Source organism: Quercus lobata, chromosome 1, assembly GCF_001633185.2.
Source record: "Quercus lobata isolate SW786 chromosome 1, ValleyOak3.0 Primary Assembly, whole genome shotgun sequence".
NCBI lineage: Eukaryota > Viridiplantae > Streptophyta > Magnoliopsida > Fagales > Fagaceae > Quercus > Quercus lobata.
This window is the reverse complement of record NC_044904.1, coordinates 39721832-39727186: the sequence shown is the minus strand read 5'-3', so window position 1 is coordinate 39727186 and position 5355 is coordinate 39721832. Positions and strand designations below refer to the sequence as shown.

Genomic DNA, 5355 nt, shown 5'->3' with positions numbered 1-5355 from the left:
ATCATTGCGTCATTAGTAGGCCATCAAAGATAGATGAGTAACCGCCCAACACATTTAATATTGACCATCAAAGGTCTTAAACTCTCTCATCAAGACAAAGAACGTTACAATTAGGGTAATAATCACCCTCATTTATGTCCAATAGCTACCTATGTTACCTATAAAAGGGACAATTTGTCTTACTAGCTAAGGTATGTCAAGAACTACTACAAAATACTACATAACATTATCTATATACGAAATATATGGGTTGATACTAACTTAAGTATCAGAGACTCCCCCATCGGGTATAACTCAGTAGTCTCTTCGATCTATCTCTCCTTTATTTTGCAGGTTTTATAAGATCGTCTAATGCTCCGGATTGAACGAGTGACCCAACTGACAATTTTTGCTTCATCATTTTCCTTTACGTAAAATATTTTCAATTTTACATTTGAAAAACATTTTACATATTACCAAACATAGCCTAAAGAATAAATTAACAAAAATAAAAGTTTGGCCATCACCTAATATTTCATGCGGGCCTTGGCATTTTTCCCTAATAAATCGTCGAAAAATGTTACTGATCAATCGGTAATGATGGTATATTTTTTGGTTGGATAAAACCATTTCATTGCAATGTTTAGTAGTACACACTTACACAGTACAGACTGCAGTCTATACTAGTGGGATTGGGATTAGGATTTGGGATGATATGATATACGATCGGAAGGAAGAAGATTGATGTTATTAGGCAGTGGACCCAGTTTTTTTAAAAAGAAAAACATACACCACAACCACGTAGGCCAGTGTGCACATCTGAACCGCTATAAACACCAAAGTCCAACATCTTTACCCCCAATCAACGGCACAGATATTCCCTTGATCCCAAATTTTCCAAATTGTCACATGGCAGACCAAAGTACTAAGTGACCCCACACCCCATCTCTCTCACTGAGTCCAGCGGGACCCACGTTTACGTAGTACATCTCATCCCCCATCAGAATCATCACCGTCGTCAAATAAATCACACTCCCCTCACCTTCAACTCCATCAATCAGATTCAGACCGCGCATTATTTAGTAGTTTACAATACATTACTCGCACGCTCGCTCACTCACTCACTATACTACTACTAAAACAAACAATACAAAACAAACCTCCAGGCACCATTCTTGTCAGAAAAGAAAACAAACGATATGATAAACTAAACACTTGAGAGAAATCTGAGTTTGAAAGCCGAAGCCGAAGCTGAAGCTGAAGCTGAGCCACATTTGGTGTTTTTTTTAGCTAGCTAGCTATATATGGCTGCTGCGCTGGAGTGCTGGTCGAGCCGAGCCAGTACTGACGAGGACATGGTGGAGCAGGTGCTGATGAGAACGAACGACAGATCGGAGGGCTCGCCCAAGGGGATCTCCTCAGCTGGCTCGGGAGGCGTAGCCGGAGCTGGAGCTGGAGCTGGAGCTGGAGCCAGTAAGGAGTCTTCGGCAATGCAGAAGCGGCTACAGAAGCTGAGCCGGAACGTGTCGGAGGCACTCGCTTCGTTCAAGAACACACTGAATCTGGACTCCGCACGTGACGTGCCACCTCTCTCTTCCCCGACGACGACGTCGTCTTCGTCAAAGGTGGAGAGCTGTAGAAAGGTGGTGTGGGGTAGCGTTGTAAGGAACCTCACTCAGTTGTACCCAGGTAGCCAGCTCCCTGAGAAGCTCGTCTCCAATATTCGCAAGCATTATGATTCATTGCCACTCAGGTTTGGGTTTAATCAATCTCAAAGATTCAGTCTTTTTATTTTTGTTTTTTGTTTTTCAGCTTTTACTCTGTTTGGTTACTGAGAAAGTGGAAGAAATTAAATGATATAGACAATAATAGAGTTGTTGAATTTAGTTTTTTTAGAATTTTTTATAAGTTCCTTTAAAGTGATTAATTTGGACAGTTATGCCCAAGCGGGATTTGATATGAAAGAAGTGTTTCTTCATATTAAGTTGATAGAGGAGGCATCAGGGGATGACCAGCCAGCGATGTTGATTCAAGAGGCGTCAGATGATGAAGCTCAAGGTGAAGGGTGTGCATATAAGCTCACATTTGCTTGTAACTCTTCGATTTCATGGCCGGCGATGTCGGGGGCATTGGATAATGTCTCCATTTGCTGCAAGAAGATACAGATCTTTGAAAAGAAGGGGTTTACTCTTGGGGTTGTTATTCTTCTGGTTCAAGCTGGGCAAGAGAAATCCTTCAAGACCCGGGTCGAAAATGCTCTTAAATATGCTATTAAGAAGCCGAAAACTAGTACAGTGAAGCTCCCATTTGGGCTTTGTGGGTGTCAGGAAGAGAGCACCAGAGGGAGAGACTTTGGGGAGATTGAAGAAGAACCTGGTGACCAGAATTTTAGAAATGGGATTGAAAATTTGAACACTAATATTCAACTTCAGATGCCATTACCAACTTCGTCTTTCGTTGTTTCGGTCGATGAATGGCAAACGATTCAGTCAGGAGGAGATGAGATTGGGAAATGGCTGTTGAGCTCGGATAGTCTTGAGTTTATTGATCAGATTGGACCCAATTCGTTTAAGGGAGTTTACAAGGGCAAAAGGGTTGGAATTGAGAAGCTTAAGGGGTGTGACAAGGGGAATTCTTATGAATTTGAGCTCCGAAAGGATCTGTTGGAGCTGATGACTTGTGGACATCGAAACATTCTGCAATTCTATGGTGTATGTGTCGATGAAAATCATGGGTTGTGTGTGGTGACAAAGTTGATGGAAGGTGGATCAGTTCATGACTTATTGCTAAAGAGCAAGAAGCTTCAGAGTAAGGAAATTATCAGAATTGCTGTTGATGTAGCCGAGGGTATTAAGTTCATGAATGATCATGGTGTTGCATATAGAGACCTAAATACGCAAAGGATTTTGTTGGACAGGCATGGAAATGCTTGCTTGGGGGATACAGGTATTGTTGCTGCCTGCAAGAGTGTTGGTGAGGCCATGGAGTATGAAACTGATGGTTATCGGTGGCTAGCTCCAGAGGTTTGTCTCCTATGACCTTGATTTCAATTAACCTAGATCCTTGCGTAGCAAGACAATTACAACTATATAATTATGATTTCTCTTTGTCAAAGTAATTTATCTAATTAGTTAAGAGCATTTCACATAAACAGTAATGATATTATTCCACTCTATATCAATTGCATTTAGAATAAGTTATTCTACTACTCGATAGAGCCATTAAATGCATGGATGGGAATTGCACTTTTGACTGCTGAACGCTGCTGAAAGAAAATACTATCATTGCGTTTCTAATTACACAACTGTGTTTTGCGATACTCCTTAGGATTTTAAGAAACTTAATTATGTGAAGTTCTAATACCATTTGACATGATGGAATCACTTTCAAATCCATCCATGTGTTGTCCAATCATCTGAATGCATTTTATGAAACCTTGATCGCTTGTTTGATTATTTTACTGTTATATCCTTAATTCAGTCAGGGAGAACTGTTTACTATTTTGAACTTAGTGTCTTTTGCAAATTTTGGTGGATGTTTGTTATATAACTTTTACACCAGATTTGATTTAAATTTTATGTCAACCATTACATTAAAGCATTTGTGCTATCTTAATAATTGCCAACCGGAAAAGGTAATGCAACTTTACCTAAATAAACCTTTTAGGTATCCAATTGTAAACATTTTTCCTTCTAGGAAAAAATAGTACATATTTTACTGTATTCAAAAATATTTAGATCCATTGTATGTGATTTCAGTTCTAAGGATCAGTCTATACTTATTAAAGAGACTTTCTGTCATTATCCCAACATCATTGTTTGAGCATGCGTAACATGTCTTCATAATTGTATTTGCTTTACATTTCAATATTGTGTTTACCTTTATCTAAGCACTCCTATATATTCTGTAAACAAATCAGCTTGGTCCCAAAGTGCCACTTTTATCAAATTAGGTTCAATTAATGGAGCCCACATAATGCATCTTTTAGCTTTATAGCATGATTTTAGTCCAAATGTTATTAGTCATTTTCCTAACCTGCCTTTTGAAGCCACCTCCTCCCCCACCCCAAAAAAACACCGAAAAGAAAAGCCAAAGAAGGGGAAAAAAAAGTATAATTTGTAGCCTACTGTGTGGGCGTTAACTTTTTCCTAACTTTTTTAGCTACAAAATGTTTAGGCTATTGATGTCTTAGAAAGCAATTTAAGGATCAATAACTTTTGATAAGTGCCAAATATATTCGGAGGGCTTATGCACACATTCTTTATTTTGGAAGGAAAAGAATATGTGAGTGTAGATTGAAACTTTTAACTTAATAATCCATTTGGTGGCAGCCTGAATATCTTTAGACTCATTGTGTTATTCTGAAGTATAGTATTTGTAGGAGTTACGAAACACTTAAAAAATAGAACTTAATTGGAAGTTTTTTTTTTTTTGAAATCTAATTCAACTCACCTATATTTAATTCTATATATCCAAGCTTAGTGACTTGTAGTATACAAAAATTGGCCTCCTCCTTTAGCATATCCCAATTCAGTGAATTTTGAAAGTTCTGAAACTGGTAGTCATTTGACTCATTTCCATCTTTTTATTATTATTTTTGGGGTTATGAACAGATAATTGCAGGCGACCCGGAGAGTGTTTCTGAGACATGGATGAGTAATGCATATAGTTTTGGGATGGTAATATGGGAGATGGTGACTGGTGAGGCTGCTTATTCTGCATATTCACCTGTGCAAGCAGCGGTTGGGATTGCTGCTTGTGGCCTTAGGCCAGAGATCCCCAAGGACTGCCCACAAATTCTAAAATCTTTGATGACAAAGTGCTGGAACAATATTCCTCCAAAGCGCCCTCAATTTTCTGATATTTTATCGATATTGCTGCGGCCAAACAACAACAGCAACAACAATAACAGGTAAACATATATTTAATTTCTGTGGTACCTCATCTGTTGATACTAGTTAATGCAAAACAGCCCCTCTTTTAGGAGTTGCTAAGCGCAAGTGTAGATCCAAGAAGCTTATATAGCAGAAATGAAGATATAATATTTGTCCTTTTTTTTACCTTTGCAATTTTCTATTGATATCATATTAGTAAGAATTATATGGGAAAAAGAAAAAGAAAAAAGAAAAAGAAAAAGAAATAGAAATACCCATATTTGTAAAACGCGTTTTGCTATCATATGATTCATGATGGTAATGAGTGGTGGTGGGAATATTATAACATGTTTTCCGTTCGTGTTATTATGATTAACTAGGCAATCCCCGTTTGCATGTAAAAGAATAGGATATATTTGCTTAAAAGTGGTACATGTGTGGCCTTGCGGGCCTACAATTTTTGATTAATACAAGGGACTTTGCATACTAAAGTTATATTTTT

General features: G+C 38.1%; 1 protein-coding gene across 1 annotated transcript; it reads left to right on the top strand.

Moving 5' to 3' along the window:
* The first annotated feature begins 935 nt into the window (after nt 1-935).
* On the top strand, nt 936-5039 carry LOC115989970. Its single transcript, XM_031113835.1, has 3 exons — nt 936-1732; nt 1916-3002; nt 4593-5039. Exons 1-3 carry the CDS (start codon nt 1284-1286, stop codon nt 4893-4895), a joined length of 1839 nt encoding a protein of 612 aa, XP_030969695.1. The 5' UTR covers nt 936-1283; the 3' UTR covers nt 4896-5039.
* The last annotated feature ends 316 nt before the right edge of the window (nt 5040-5355 follow it).